The sequence below is a fragment of the Centropristis striata genome, chromosome 6, assembly GCF_030273125.1.
Source record: "Centropristis striata isolate RG_2023a ecotype Rhode Island chromosome 6, C.striata_1.0, whole genome shotgun sequence".
Taxonomy (NCBI): domain Eukaryota; kingdom Metazoa; phylum Chordata; class Actinopteri; order Perciformes; family Serranidae; genus Centropristis; species Centropristis striata.
Window position 1 is genome coordinate 19,089,989 of NC_081522.1, and position 16,105 is coordinate 19,106,093.

At 39.0% G+C, this 16,105-nt stretch overlaps 1 protein-coding gene across 1 annotated transcript in view; it reads right to left on the reverse strand.

Moving 5' to 3' along the window:
• b4galnt4a (beta-1,4-N-acetyl-galactosaminyl transferase 4a) overlaps positions 1-16,105 on the reverse strand; it is a 176,957-nt gene that overhangs the window by 49,719 nt on the left and 111,133 nt on the right. Inside the window, exon 7 of the mRNA XM_059334659.1 lies at positions 3,282-3,349. Within this exon, the coding sequence (XP_059190642.1) occupies positions 3,282-3,349 (68 nt within the window). The remainder of the gene's footprint in view (positions 1-3,281; positions 3,350-16,105) is intronic.

Consider the following 16,105-nt stretch of genomic DNA (forward strand, 5'->3'; position numbering starts at 1 on the left):
GCTTCCATTCCTTGAGAGCTGGTGTGCAGGAAGGGAGTCGAGGCAGTTAGCTGGTGTGCTAACTGTGAAGAATCCGAGAGATTAGCTGGTGTGCTAACGCTCAGAACTCGAATAGCCGTGGTGAGGCGTCGAGGACAGTGCTAACCAAGCCGTTGGAGGGCGAGGAAAGCACAAAAGACGATCTGGTGTGACCGACGAAGCAGAAATATATCCAAAGCTAGGTAGCGCCCGACGACAGAAGCTAAATAATATCCGTCTGTGGACAGTTAAGCTAGCTTGCCCAGGACGCGAGATATGCTCTGAGTGAGAAGAGGTGCTTGAATGACGTGGTGCCATACGCACGAACCATTTAAGGTAAGTGGTACTACCACACGTTTCACCAGCCAATCAGGATTGCCGTAATGAGATTAATGCTTCTGAGGTCTGCAGCATGGCGTGCATCCTATAGTGAAACATCGAACAAAATATTATGAACGAAAGAGAAGTCCAAAATAATTTAATAAATGCTCATTTTGACCAATTAGACACATTGGTAGAATAATTTAGACTTAGTAGGCTATTTTATTTTCATTGAAAATAAGGTTTGCAGCTCAATTCCGACAATTTTTCTCTTATTTTGGCCAACAATGGCTCTTTTGTTAGTAAAAGTTGCCTATCCCTGGTTTAGCACATACCATGACTGTGTATCAGTGGGCAGGGCTGCAATAATATTTTCAATATAAATATAGCAGTGGGTAGAACACCACGGGGAATATGTTTTTATATTAAGACTTAATTTGATGCAGTATTTTTTATTTTCTCATGAAACTGTGTTGTACTGTGTAAACATCAATTTAGCTTAGTTCAAAATTCAAAGCTTCTTTTAAAAAAGAAAACACATGAGAAAAATGTTCTGTGGGATACGAAGGATTAGAGGGCCTGTGATCTGTGTGAGTGTGCTCTATATCAGCAAAATCTATAAAAACTAATTTCAATTAGAGTTTTAACTAACCACTAAAAGAGAGGTTCATTAATATTGCTGCTATCTGCTGTTGCTGCTGTCACCACTGCAGTGCAACCTGATTCATGATCAATTAAACTACTTATCACTATTTCTATCATACATCAGGTATTTAAATATATATTTCATCCTCTTGTTTGTTATCATGTGTGCACTTTAGTCCCACTCTGTGGTTTTTCTTTTTTGCCCTGCTGATATGAGATGGCTTTCTAGTTGGGTTGGGCTTGAGTATCATTCATCGACTGAAAGCACAATTATATTACGATGATATATTCTCCAGTGTCTGGTACACTGTCTGGGACACTCTCCCTCACTACTGTCTCTCTGCTGGACTGTTGGATAATTTAGCTTGATATTACGTAGAATATTATACCATACTGTAATGTTATTACACTGTTTTTAAAAATTACTTTCCATTCGACCTTATGTTATAATGCATCATTTTACCATATATCTATATGTCATATTACGATGTATTATTACTACCTTACCTTATATTAGATATCATATCCTATACCGTATCATGATTAAGCTTACTTTACTTTTTAAAATAAAAAATATATATAAAAAAAAATAAATAAATAAATAAATATATTAAAAAAAATATATATATTACAGATATTTTGCATTTAAGTCCAAATAAACACAGACGTATAGTAAGGACTATTATACTATCATACACGGTCGCCCATGAAGTTGGAATAATAATATTATAATAATATTATATTTTATTATATATTACTATAATAATATTTTTTTTTACCTCTTTCCATGAAAAGATTGTGGCAAAGTGATTTGTTCTTGACAGATAAAGTGTATATCTTCTCAAAACTTTTTGAGGATTGTGTCTGAAAACAAAATTATTCCAACTTTATGGGTGAACATGTATCAGTCTGGCGTATACTGTTAACATAAACTTGCTGACTTTATTCTTATATTTGATTTTTAATATGTACTACTTCGGTCTGTGTGCTGCTGAAGGAACCACATTTCAAAAAAGGTTAATTTTATCGTACATGATCATACTATGTTATTGTTTTACAAGATAGTGCTTCTGAAGAAGTTGCAATTTAAATATAAAATTAATTTTTCATTTTCATTTCATTTTTTAGGTTTTTTTTTTTTTTTACATATGGTTTTAGTTTGGTGTTTTATAATGTATGGCAGTGGAGAACTTATGAACTGATTTTATATTAATGTTGTGATACATATTGATATTATATTTTAATCCCATTAATATTAGCATACTGATTCAAACCAAATCGCTAAGCCGTGGAAAGCTGCTTTGACCAGTTGTGCTTGTCTTTTATTCTACCATGATGAGAATGTTTCAGAATAAAATCATGTTGTTTTGTTGTTTCCATCACGCAGCTTTTGAAAGTAGCATAACAGAAAACACTCATTCAACATTAACAAAACACAGTTCTTCTTTTCTTCATTGTGTGCATTCATCATCCAACTTGTACCATTTAGAAGTGCTAAAATATTCTCAACCTTCACTGCAAACACCACTGGCAGTGTGTGTGTGTGTGTGTGTGTGTGTGTGTGTGTGTGTGTGTGTGTGTGTGTGTGTGTGTGAATAATTTAAGCCAGCACTCTGCAGCTTCATCCAATCAGGCAATTGCGGGAACCCAAAGGAATAGGAGCACCGTTCTTAGAATCGCTTCTCTTGCTGCATAATCATACCAACTTAACAATGACTGTATAGCAGCTAACTGACTGCAGATCAGTGCTAATATTAAAGGGTGCTTTTATGTGAGCAGCTCCCGGCAATTAGGGAGAGAGACGCCTTGAATGTGAGTAGAGCTGATAGGGTAATATATTCTCATTTTACATTAAGAGAGAGAGGTCTTTCAACTGTTATGATCCTCCACTCTCTGACACCTGATGAGAGCACTCTCGATATGTTAATTCACACAGTACATATATGAAAGTACACACATATACACAGAAGAGACACACTTGGTGTCCGGTGAACACTTTAGCCATCAATTTCCTCCCGCATGTAGCAGTAAAAGCCCTCTGAAGCAATTATGTTATAAAAGAGGCTGTAGACAGACATGAATTGACTCTACACAGAGCATGATCGCTACAAGCTGCTACTTAACAAGTAGAGAGAGACGCTTTTGCGGTAACTGCCACAAGACCAGGCCTGAGAGGAGCTCCGGTGGTGGCGGTGTGTATTTGTCAGGCTTGCTGTTAGGTATTTGCGGGGCTATGCTGGCTTGGAGTGAATTAACTGTGCTGTTAAGAAATGCGTGTGGTTGTCACAGGTACTTACTGCACAGACTTGGAGGACTGGGACCTGAACTTGCTGAACTCGCCTGGAGCGGTCCACTCTGTACCCAGCTGCAACACACAAGACAGGAGACAGAGATCAGAGCGAGTGCGAGAGAGAAAGGGAGCACACAAGTTTGAGAGCAGGCGATAAGAGCGGCATAAGAAATGTTGATGGCAGCTGAAGAGTAAAAAGCCATCTTAGAATGTAACTTTTTCAGACAAAAACCCCAACTTCATGATTTTTAGGCAGTGACAATGACTATTTTGGATGAGCTATGTCTATGAATAGGCTGGATTACAAAAAAGTGGAGCTCATTTTAGAAAACAGATTGGTTGTTTGAAAAGGAAGCTGCAATATCCTGATAGCTTCCCTGGTTATGATAGCAAGGCAAATGAAGAGTAATTGAGAAAACAAGATAATATGCCCCGAAGCAACAGGGAGAGTCAATCAGGAAGCGAGTCCTGATAGGCAAAGTGAGCAAACAGATGAGAGCTAATGGCTATAAATAGACAGAAAACCAGAAAGTGCCATTCCCTGCCAATACTGAGTGTAAGAAGCCGGCTCATTGGGACTCTCACGGCTCCCGTTTCAGCCCGCGGTCGAATCAGTGCCCATTCATTTCCTCAGCAGGCCAACGAGACTAATTAAGGCCCCCTGCTGCTGCTGATCCATAATGAAAGAATAAGGCTAAGATCACAGAGGGCATGCCTTTAATTGTTTGTGCTGGCTACACTTCTGGGTTTGAAACTGTTCAGAAAACATTGTGGCACACGGTGTTAACACATCACAAGAGCCTTTCAGCTTGTAAATAGCCGCTGATCCTCACTCTGGGTACTGCAGTGTGCAGAACACACAGTAACGCACACCTCCGAGATAATGACACGCACACATATGAAATGGCAATGATACAATGGCACCTCTGAACGTGTTCGCTGGCACGAGAAGAGAGCCACTATGGGAAGGGAACCTCAAACTGGCAGTAATGTCTGTCCAAAAGCAACCAGGCCCCTGGCAGTGTTCTAGCCTGTGAGAGGCTCTGTGAAGCAGTTGGCTGGAGAGAAGGAGGAGGACACAATGTGCGCTACTGTGCCTTCACTCTGAAGCCCACAGCATGCTGCCGCTGCTGCTGCAGTACATTTCCACACCGACAGCTTCCTTCACATATTCCTCCTCCGGCACAGGAAGAACAAGAGAAGTTAAATCACTGGGAAAGAATATTTAAATGAAAAAACGGATTAAAGTCGTAGATTACGCTCACTCAGCTAAACTTAATTTACTAAGTTTACATCTAAGATGAAAACTTTTCCTGAAAGACAATATACATTTAATATTGACACTCAAACAACTGCAGCAAATTACTTTATGGTGATTTTTCAATGATAGTTATGAAGTTGACAGATGTTGTTGATCATAAATGCTGCTATATGTTGATGTGGCCAGCATTCAAGCTGAAATCAAAAGGTTTTTAAATGTGTGATGGAGGTTGTTAATTTCATGTTAATGGTTCCTGGATCTGATATCAGGCCATGTTTGAAGAGCGCTCCACTGATACAGCATTACATCTGTAACATTGTATAAAGGATATTCAGCTGTACATTGTTGGTAATATAGCCTAGCAGCTAGCACCAAGCACAGAGGAGAAGGTCTGATAAGCTCACTTATGTCTAATAGTTGGGTCATCTCCAGCAATCCATGCCCATGACCATGGAAGTTACTCTCCTCACTGGATTTGTCATCTATGAAAGTAAAAAAAAAATGTAGCCCTTATGCCCTTTGCAAAAATGCAGGCTAACTTTGTGAGTGCCCAGAATACCACTGGCTAAATTCGCTTGGATATTTGCAATACCTTGCCTTTTATTCAGATCGGATTAATGCAACTTGTGCCCACAAGTTCTGCACAGAACTTGGGTGTCAGGATTGATGACCAGCTGCCCTTTAAGGTTCATGTGGCCACAATTGCCTGGTTGTGTCCGTTCTCCCTATACAACATTAGGAAGATCAGACCCTAACTGACTGAACAATCAACACAACTTCTGTTACAGGCCCATGCCTACCTGACCTCTTTTATTCAGGTGCACAAACCCTCCCACTCACTACGCTCTGGCTCCTCCGCCGCTGCAGGGCCCTATACATCTCAAACTAGATTCTTCTCTGTAGTTCTCCAGTAGTAAACTATCGTCCAAACTCCATCCGATCTGCTGAATCCCTCTAAATCTTTAAAAATAGACTGAAGACCCAGCTCTTTGCTGAACACATAACCTACACAGATAATAATAATAATGAATATTTTTTTAAAGCACTATTTGCACTGCCTGATAGCACATAACACATCCTAATGGACTCTAACTTAACCCACCAACACTTACTCATGTGTCTTTTGACTTGATCTTTGCTTGTGTTGTATTAACTCTCAAATGTACGTTGCTTTGGGTATACCCAGACTGCCTTGCGCGCTCGAATTTAATTTCGAACTGCGGCGGAGTCTGGAAACCAGGAAGGATTCTTAGCCCTGTTTCAGGGATCCAATCACAGAGCGGGGAGGGACGGCAAGACGATGACGCCTCGAGACTTGGAAGCTTGTAGTTTTCCGGATCCAACATGGCTGCTGCAGACGCGAAACTCTCTTTAGCTGTAGATGGTGTTTTAAATAGTTTAGAGCGAAAGTTGAAAGGCGAAAGGTCTCTCGGCGGCTCCGCTGAGATCACCGGCGTTATGGTAGCAGGGCTATTAGCGTCGCTAGCGGCTATTAGCCCCGCTACCGCGGACAGCGGAGCCGCCGAGATGCCCGCAGCAGCTTGTTTATTGCCCATAAAATCAGTGGATGTGTGTGGCTGAATGACATGAGGGGGAATAAAGCGTGAAAATAAATAATCTTGCAGAAAGCGAGAACTGGAGGAGCAAAGCAGCAAACAACACTCTCTCACAGACACACACACAACAAACATCCATTTCTGTTGCTCTACTACGTCATCTGGTATAATTGATCTGATTGGCTAAGAGCTACCTACAGACGCTTTTGATAGACATTCTAAGCGTCCAATAAACAGCTCTGGAGGATCATAAACCACACCTCCTCTACAGAAAAATACATTGCTCGTTGCAAGACTAGCCCTCATTTGAGAATAGTCTGGTGTTAGCCAGGCTAGCTTTGGATAAAAATGTCTACTAAATGACATTGTAGAATTATATAATGCTGAGTAATGGCAGGGTTTCTGGCTAATTTTAGGACTGAGAAATTCTCAGTCTGTCTCGTTTTGAAGATTTGACCTATTTGTGACCTTCAAATCCAAGATGGAGGCCAATTTGTGGCACAGAAAGGTCAACTTTTCAAAGTTGTCACAGAGCCTTCCTACCTATTAGGCTTTAATGAAAAGCTAATGCTGAGTTGAGTTATGGACAGTAAGACTACGAATAGGATGACAGAGGACATCTCAGAGGTCATAAAGGTCGATATTTGCAGCTGATGAAAAAGGAACTATAAAAAGTCCTAATGTCTGCTCAGGTTCTGTGTTGGCTGGTTTTGTATACGAGTCAAAAAAAACAATTCAGCTCAGTTGAAAGTGCTGCTATGCTACAGTTTGTCTTGCGAACACTGCAACACTTCACAAAACAATTATATCAGCTTATTAATACACCGACACTGAGACCAGTTAATGCTGCACTTAATAATTATCTCCATCAGTCACAATACTCCCACAGCTTCTTTTCAGTCGTCAGTGCTTGTTTGGAGGATAATACTCGTGTTCCACGATGCATGTGTGCAAGTTGTATTGAGCACATACTGTAACACTTTGTTTTCTTCACAAATAAATGGAAACTGTAACTCATTCAACTCCGAGACCGCTTTCAGTTTTCATTCTGTTTTGTGACGACAGGAAAGGCTGCAGAAAGTAGTGCAGCAGAATCTCATTTAAGCTAGTCTACCTCAAAAGACTCATCATTAAAATAAACTCTATGTCACTGCAAAGTGCTGTTGGTTTCTTAAGAAGGCAGCCAGCGTTCAGTGAAAGTTAAATAACTTTGACAAATCATAGCTGAATGGAGTAGGAACCTCGGCAGAACTTTAAAATCTTTCAAAGCAGAGAGAAAAAGAAGCTGCGACTCAAAACTTTGCACTGAATATAAATAGGAAACTGGCAAGACAGTTACTGTTGAAAACGTCTCAGTAGCTACTGTACTTACATGTTTATATTGTCCCTGTGGGTGATTGTTTTGTCTGGAAAGAGCTGTTGTTCAGATGAAATAGAGTGATCACACAGCGCATGCAGCACTGCAAAAATATTCATCTCGGCTCCTGTTGCCATCCAGTGCTGACTCTGAATACAGTGAATCTGTTTCTTGTTTTTTTTAATAAGTGAAAATATGAGCAGGCAGAAAACATGATGATTTATTTTTTTTCCCAAGCAAATAAAAATTCAGGAGAAATACAATGAAAGGACTCCTATGAAGGTGAATGTCATGTTGAGATGGATATCAATTAGGAAAATTATGCTTCGAAGCAGCAAATTTTAAAACATTGAACTTGCAGAACGATATCCATAACACCATTTCACCTCTAAATCCTGACTCATTCATAATGGTACATATAAATGAATGCTTTTGAACAATACACGTGGCATACTGCATATATATAATATATATATATATATATATATATATATATATATATATATATATATATGCAGTATGCCACGTGTATTGTACATATATATATATATATATATATATATATATATACATATATATATACACATATATTTGGAAAAAAATATTATTAGAAGAAAAAATTATTACACCTTTGTTTTTAATGCCTGATACAACTAAAGGTACATTTGTTTGGACAAATATAATGATAACAACAAAAATAGCTGATTAGAGTTTAATTTGAGAGCTGATATCTTGACATTTTACATGGTTTTCTTGATAATAACCAAAATCATAAACAAGATGGCATTAAAATGAACAAGAAATTGAAGAAAAACAAGGGTGGTCTAATATTTTTTGCCATATATATATATATATATATATATATATATATATATATATATATATATACACACACACACACACACACACACACACGCACATTTCTTGTACTTGATTAAATAATAATTCAAACACTTTATCTTTATTTTAACACTTATCTCTTTCCATAGGGTTTTTAGAAAGGCTGCAAACAGAAGATTTTAAAATATGTAGATTCACACAAAGGAAAAAGCATTAGTGTCAAGGAACAGACATTCTTTCAAAATTAAAGGTTGTTTTTATCTTTTCTTCCTTGTCAGGTGGTTGATCACCTGTACGTGAACAATGGCAGGATCACGGTGATTGTTACAAGGACAAAAAACGTGTCGGCTCTCTCATGGAAGTGGCAGATGTTCTCCAAGGTACGTGTGCACATGCAGAAACACACACGCATGCACACGGACATGATTTCCCACTGAACGATGACTCATTGCTTATTGAGAGCACCATCTTCTCACCAGAGTGGGCGGGAGGTAAATCAGATGGCAAGCAGCCGGGGAGTCATGAGTTGCAGCGCGCGCACACACACACACACACACACACACACACACACACACACACACACAGACACACACACACACACACACACACACCTTCATATCACATCTTAAAAACACACCCCCTCACTGACATATTGTCTTATTTTGTTTCTACTTCTGAAGGCTCCTTAGAGAAATAAGACAGGCAACTTGGGGACCAAATTTTTTAAAACTTGAAGCAGACAAAAAACCAGACATACACCAGCCTTGCTCTAATATAACCTCTCTCTCACAGACACAAACACACACACACTGTCTCTGTGTGAACTTCACCCACGTATGTAGGTACCTCAAGAAAACTAATTTCAGATGGCCACTGGCCCTGAAACACTGAAAAATGAAACACAAAACAGGGTCAAGAAATAGAAGAAATATGAGTGTGTAATGGAGCTGTGGAGACATGTACTCCTCTCTCTCTCTGTATCAACTCTTCTTCTATACCTTTTTTCTCTCTCCATGCGGGATGAGAGGAGTAATAGAGAAACGGCTGACCTGTGCTAAAACTTCAAAGTGTTTTCTCCTTCAGTATGTTTTTTCAATTGGACTTGAACTGCAAAGTTCAGTGTGAGACCTACATGTTGTTTCTGGTTGCATGCTTTTATGCATTCATGCTGGCAGAAAACAGGAAACCTGACATTTGGATCAAAGTGTTTGAGTGAATAATAGTGACATTCTTCTTAATGGCCATACTCCATTCAGCTATGTTCGTGCCATGGCCCTGGTGGTATGTGTTGGCTCCTAAAACACACTTAAATTGAACAGACCCATTACAATGTTTTTAGGTTCACTTGTGTTTACCTTGCTACAGAAAATACAAATTTCCTCAGTGAAAAATGTCTATTGCAAGCCAGAAAGCCTGAAATGTACTTAATCAAAATAAAGCACAATAATTCAACAGTTCAACTTTATATATAAAAAAACATCATAGAATAATGGCCCATTTTTACACTTTGGAAGCTAGACAGAAAATCAATCAGTTGAATACCATAATATACTGAACAAAGTGTCCATTCTCAGGAATTAATTGACAACAGGAAGGCCAGAACCGTCCCACTGTTAATCATTTTGTACAACAAAACAAAAACTTAATAATATTAATGAGGGATTATCCTCTTTGACTCAATTATTCAATCCAGGGTACCTGTTCATGCATCATTCAACTGAAACAATCCCTTGCTTATCACTAATTAGTCTACTTGCAAACATGAATCACAGACATTTTGGTAATTCAGGAGATGTCAAAGCAGGAAAAGCACAGGTGTAAATAATAATATCAATTATGGCTGCATACCATTTAGGTGTTGAAGAGTGGTTTTAGGTTTAAGGGTCCTATTAATATGAATTCTGGTTCATTGTTAATCCACTGAACCCCAACCCCAAAAACCACCGGTGGATTTAAAGAGAATGAAACTCATTGGATTATTATCAGATTTTCAACTTTCTGATGGTCCTTGAAAGGCTCGTGTGATGAACATTTCCTTCAGAAAGTGTAACCAGAAAGCGTAACCATATTGAGGCTTAACATTGTGATATTTGATCAAAATGTCTTTATTTTACAAGTCATGTCACTTAACATTTCAACAAAAATAAAGTGTGTGTGTAAAATGTGGTGTCCCAATAATTTTTTTCCAATATTGGTAACACTTTGCTACACTATGCGTTTTGTTTCTTTATGATGGGTAAAATGTGGCAGGAGCAAAAAATGCCCTGAAACGTCTTCAGGTTCAGACTGTTTAGAGTTTCATTCATACTCTTCAATGGGACAGAGTGACAGATTATTAATGTGTTGTAATTACGCACCGGGGCGTCAACTATGTTGGGGTATCTGGTTACAGATACCAGTTGCCTTCATCAAGGATCACCAAAAATGTTGGGAATTAAGGATGGCTCTTTTATGAATAAATGATGACCTTGCACAGGGCGTCGAATATATTAATAAAAGGGCGTTATCATAAATGCTATCCCTTCCATAAGGATAGCAAATATGCAGGGGTGAACCTGAGCACACTTGTGTGGATCTCACGGTTCAAAAGTGTGGTTAGATGGCTATAACAATTATTAATAATTATCATAAACAATTATTAATTATAAGAAATGATATGACTTGATTTACTCTAAGTCAGCTCGTAAAAGGGGCACCACTCTGTAAACAGAGAAAATATAGCCAATTCACCTAAATCAGTCTCATAAAGTTATTAAATTATCAATTTGGAACACTGATTATTAATTATGAATATAATTATAATCAAATTACCATATTAATATTTAATAGTGGTTGAAGGAATTGTGAATTCTTGACACAGCAGAGGTTAGAATATCGTTCATAATGTACGACATTAAATAGACAGCATTCGTAATCAAAAGGTATTTATTCTAAACAAGTAAAGCAAATAAAAGCACACATCTATAAAATAGAGAACTACATTACAAAAGAGAGGGAAACGTGTGTGTGTGTGTGTGTGTGTGTGTGTGTGTGTGTGTGTGTGTGTGTGTGAGGGGGTTTACCACTCCTCAGACAATGAGCTGTGTTCAGCTCCAGTTAATTTAATCAGTGTGTGAGCAGGTCAAAGGTTAGTATAGTTAGTTGCAGTAAGACTGACTGTCTGTATAAAGCAAGATTAACATACAACTTTGATCGTAACACGAATGTCACATAAATATACTTAAAACACACATATAAACCAAATCATTAATCACAGGTCAAATCCTAGTTGCTAAAGTCCTTGCCGATTTCTTATCTAAGCCCAGTTACATTACTCACGAGTCCGGTGAAAAAGGGGGGGAAGCCTTTTCAGCAGAAGAGTGGAAGAAGGAAGTTGAGTCAAGTTGCTGGTTGCTGGTTGTCCTTTTTGTTGAATTGGAGCTTTCTCTGACAGATGCAATGAACTTTGTGTTCATTAAATGCAACTTTGGTGTGCAGAGAAGGTCAGAGTTGCAGTTGTTCAGGATCCTTGTGGACAAGGAGATTCTGGTTGTTGGAGCCTCACCTCAGCTGCAGAGGATCTCAGCAGGGAGTGAGGGAGGAGGGGGGCTGGTGGCTCCAGGCCTCTGGATCCCCTCCTGGAGATGCTTCCAAGCAGGAACGGTGGAGAGAGAGTGATGGAGAGAGAGCTGCGATGGAGAGAGAGCTGTCTGCTTTATAGCAGGCCAGTGGACCTCTTGTGGGGTCAAAGGTGCCTTGACCAATGACATGACACCTGGAAGGTGTCATAAATGCAGTGCATTCTGGGAACTGAAGTTCTTGAGATCAGACAAAATGGAGGTGACTCACCATTTTGTGAGTGGGCTCAAGAAAATGTCTCATTTAGTCCACAAATGTTAAAGTCCACAAATGAACCCAAAATTCACCTGTGGTAGAATCCCAACAAATGTCATGAGGTCCACCTGAGTTGTCTCTGTTATGATAAGTCAGAATGTCTGATCTGATAAACCTATTAACCAGATAGCTTAAACCCAAGACTTTCAGACTATACCAAAATACCAAAACTAAGAAGTGTGTTTGTAGTGTACCATAGTGATGTCTCGTTTGCAAATGATTCATACGAAAGAACAAAGTGCTTAGGTGAACAAACCATAGTGAATCACTTCCTGAAAAGTTCCATTCTTTGCGGATCCCATCCAGTGTCTCTCTCTCACTCTTGTGTTTTACCAGCGGTTGGCAAATTGTAGCTCTACCCAGCTAAATTCTCCGCTCTTTGGCTTATTCACGAATGGCCGTTCTCTGTTGGCCGAGCGAGCAGAACTGAAGGCTCGGCCTTGTTTTAGCTCAGTGTACTGATACACAGTCATAGCTCCGGTTAAGCACTGAATGATTCGGTGAACAAATCTTTTGTACTTATCTTATTAATGAATGGATTCTAGTGATTCAGTACACTGAAAAAGAACTGCTGTATCCAAAAAAAGGCCAAAATCAAGACAGCTATTGTTATTTCTATCTGTTTTTTGAGGCCATGCCATGTGACAAAAACAAAAATATTCATAAGGGAAAAAGGTTATTCATTAAACGACTTAGAGGCTCCAAAAAAACATCCTGACTGCACTACACTTTGACCTCAGTACAGACTACACAGAGACTGGCCTAATTGCAATCAACTTAATGTGAAAAGAAAAGCAAAGCAGGTGCACACAGAGCTATAGTCAACAACAGTGTGTTTTGATTGCGACCTCTGGGTGCACTTGTCTCATTAAGAAGAAATACTTGGTACCTTCAACTGGGAGCATGTTTACAGTGTTCATGAGACGGGTCCGTTCCAATGTAGTGCAGGCGTTTCTTTCACCCCCTTCAAGGCCGTCACTGATTTTCATTTATTATATTCTGGCATGAAATCAACCTGCATATACTTCAAAATGGCTCCAGTCTTGTAATCCATCACACTTATCCTCATGTCTGTTTTTATTCTTGTCAAAGTTGCATTATCAATGAGTTATACTGCTGTTTGAATCAAACGTTGTACACAACCTTATGTAACTGCAACGGGAACACAGGCAGACGTACACATGCTGCTCGCTGTGATGGATTGTCTTTCTGAATCAGGATTCAAATTTTAATCTAGGGGGCATCCATTCTCTACCCTGTTTGTTTGTTTTTAATGTCTTTCCAAATGGATTACTAGATGCATGGAGGTTGGAAATTTCCACTTGGAACTTCAACAAAGAGTGAAATTCATTTAATGTCTGTCATGGTTTTTAAGCCAAAATTTGCTTTATATTATTTTTAGACAGATGGTGTTACCTGGCAATAACCTGTTTTAAAGAGCAGGTCTTTTTGACAGCAGACATTTAGATTTTTCATAGCAGGGAAAAGCAAAGGCGTTACTAATAAAATTGAAGACGGCTGTGTGTCAGTGTATTTTTTACACCTGTGCTTTTCTTTCTATGACATGTCAAAATATCTTTGGTGAAAATGGCCAAAAGAAAACTCCTTTCATTTTCTATCTTTCCACTATGATGACCTGGTGCTTTGTATGTGTAGATGTTGCATAAATATATGGAAAATAACCTAATTCATATTTAATTTCTATACACAGTTTTGTGCCTTAAAGGGATACTTCAGATATTTTAGTGGGGTTAAATGAGGCACTTATCCTCATACAGTCTATTAGCTACAGTACAGTTGGAGGTAAGTATGCCTCAAGTTTGCTGCAAAATGTATTTTAGCCAAGAAAAATCATTATTAGTTTAAGTCTACATTAAGAATATTTTTACGTTTCAAGTTGCTGTCACACAGCCCTTTCCAATGGAGAGGCCGAAGCTGTTATATCCATCCATGCTTTCTTCAAAACCATCAAAACAAAAAAACAGTAATTTTACCTTGCAGAACACAAGAGATGATGACCCGCTGCCTCAAACTGTTATTGTGTGACTTTGGCGAACCTGAACTAAACCTTTAAAACAGCCAAGGCACAAAATAACACAAACGAAGAGAGCCTGTGTTAAAATTACTGTTTTTGTCAATTGAGTCTGGTGGCTTTAAAAGGGGAAAGAAAACAGCTTCTGTTCCCACCATGTAAATTTCAAAAGGTTCTGTCTGACGGCAAGGGAAAGCTGTAAAAATATTCTAAACACAGCATAAACTTGAACTGATATTGATTTTTTTGTGTTTAAAATATGTTTTGTTGCTGCCCCTTCAGGAGTGCATTGTTTTTCTTCAGTCTTCGCCAGTACTCCTGCCTGCTTCTCCAAACCGCCATACACTGAAGTTAATACACTGACTATGGAATGAGTGTCTCATACAACCCCACTTCAAAAAAATCTGAACCACCCCTTGAATGTCCAGTACTAAGCTAATTTGTTTAATAGTTCCTGGTATTGGTGACTGTCTTGTCTGTCTGAGAATGAGCAGCCACTGTTGCTGTCAGGTCTCATATTGATTACACTTCCCTGACCCACTTTCTCTGTCTGTGTCTTTTGTATCTGCTTTTTGAACCAGACAAAATAACTATCATATCACACACAACATAAAACAGTGACTGCATGTGTCTGCACAAAGACACAAGACATGAGCACTACACTAGTTCATGAACACACACACACACACAGAAACTTGCACAATTGCACTGTGCTACTCATAAGGCTCTCTCGATATCAGACAAGCCCTGGTCTGGTTCTGTGGGAAGCTCTGCGGGAGCTGTCGGGCATTCTGATTGAAGGAAAATCTCATTACAGATTAGCTGTGGGCAAAAAAATATGATTAATGCCAAGACGGGACAATGGATGATCCTCACTCACATTAAGTACATTCGTATGCGCACAGATAATGTCCCAGCAGGACTGAGGAGAGTGTTCTTATTAGAAACCCCCCCCCCCCCCCCCCCCTTCTTTCTCCGCCAACACACTGACCAAAGCGAGCTGGTTCATGCAAGAGGCCGAGGAGAGGAGCCAACCAAGGCTGATTTGACCTGGAAGAAACCTGTCAACTCCAGCATCTATAACCTTAACAATCAATTAATCAATTAATCGTTGCATGCATGGGCAAAATAAAAGATAAATATACAGTATTATGCAAATTAAAAAATGCCTGTTTTTCCTTTTATTTTGAAAGGATGAAAAGAGACTTCCTGTCGATAGTAAAACTAACTCAAGTAAGCTTAAACTGTAAAGAAAATGTCAAAGAGTTCAATGTTTTATGTTTAAACCCCCGAAGAGGCATGAGGTTAGTTTTCACAGCAATCTTGAATATTTAAATGTGTTTTGTGTTTAAATTAGTTTTGGATAAAATTAAACTTAGTTATTTATGCTAGCAAGGTTTGATACAGTAAGCTAGTTTTCGGCACGTGATCGGCAAAATTCTTAACGACCATTAATTGATCATCGATCAATTATTCCCATCCCTACTGGGAACCAGGATTAAAGTGCCTCTGTAGAGAATTTTTCCATGGCACATAACTTTAAGTTTGTGTTTTAGTTTATGGTCAGATGGAGATGGACTGCCGCAGATGACGTCATCTTTTCATTAAATTGCCCTGCAGCAAATCAGGAAATATCACGCACATCCGGTACATCATTTGAAAGCTCGCCACAAAATGCTGACAGGGGTCTCCACGGAAACGGCACGCTTCAGCTCCCTGCCTCTCATCCTATAACAGCTAAATGTCTCATGGCAGCACATTCCATATATAGCCAGTTCACTATCCAGGATGACACTGCTGTAAAGTAACAATCCTTTACAATACTATGTGTATTTATAGAGCAGTGAGTTAGGTCAGTGGGAGAACATTGCATTGCAGCCAAATCATTAGTATGAGCACAGATAAGAATGAT